The following is a 369-nucleotide window of genomic DNA, read 5'->3' as shown; positions in this document are numbered from 1 at the left end:
GAGAAGCTGAAAATCAAAGACAAGAAACTCCCCCTTGGATTCACCTTCTCCTTCCCGTGTCACCAGACCAAGCTGGATGAGGTGAGCAAAGGTCTCGCCTCCTCGTGAGGGCAGTGGCTGAGCCGGGGAGGCGGCTGAGCCGGGGAGGTGGTGGGATGGGGCAATTGATGCCCCACACCAATTGAGCTTGTGCTTTTAATTACGCTGGTTGGGTTTGGGTGGCGTGTAAGGTCTCGGTGCTGACGGGAGCGAAGGCTGCGTCCCGGGGCTCGCAGGGGTCTGGGAGGTGACGTTTAACGTGCTGCGTGCTCCCCTCGGCACAGATGCCTCCATGGGAAGCGGCTTTTTTCCCCCCCCAATACGGGGCCC

The 369-nt window shown here is 60.4% G+C and overlaps 1 protein-coding gene across 1 annotated transcript in view; it reads left to right on the top strand.

The window, feature by feature from the left end:
• The window catches only part of HK2 (hexokinase 2), a 16,637-nt gene that overhangs the window by 7,453 nt on the left and 8,815 nt on the right, over positions 1–369 (top strand). Inside the window, exon 2 of the mRNA XM_009708023.1 lies at positions 4–81. Coding sequence (XP_009706325.1) covers positions 4–81 — 78 coding nt within the window. The remainder of the gene's footprint in view (positions 1–3; positions 82–369) is intronic.

This window comes from Cariama cristata, unplaced genomic scaffold, assembly GCF_000690535.1.
Source record: "Cariama cristata isolate BGI_N322 unplaced genomic scaffold, ASM69053v1 scaffold24609, whole genome shotgun sequence".
In the NCBI taxonomy this organism is placed as follows: domain Eukaryota; kingdom Metazoa; phylum Chordata; class Aves; order Cariamiformes; family Cariamidae; genus Cariama; species Cariama cristata.
Note: the sequence above shows the minus strand (reverse complement) of the source record. Positions and strands in the feature narration are given on the sequence as shown.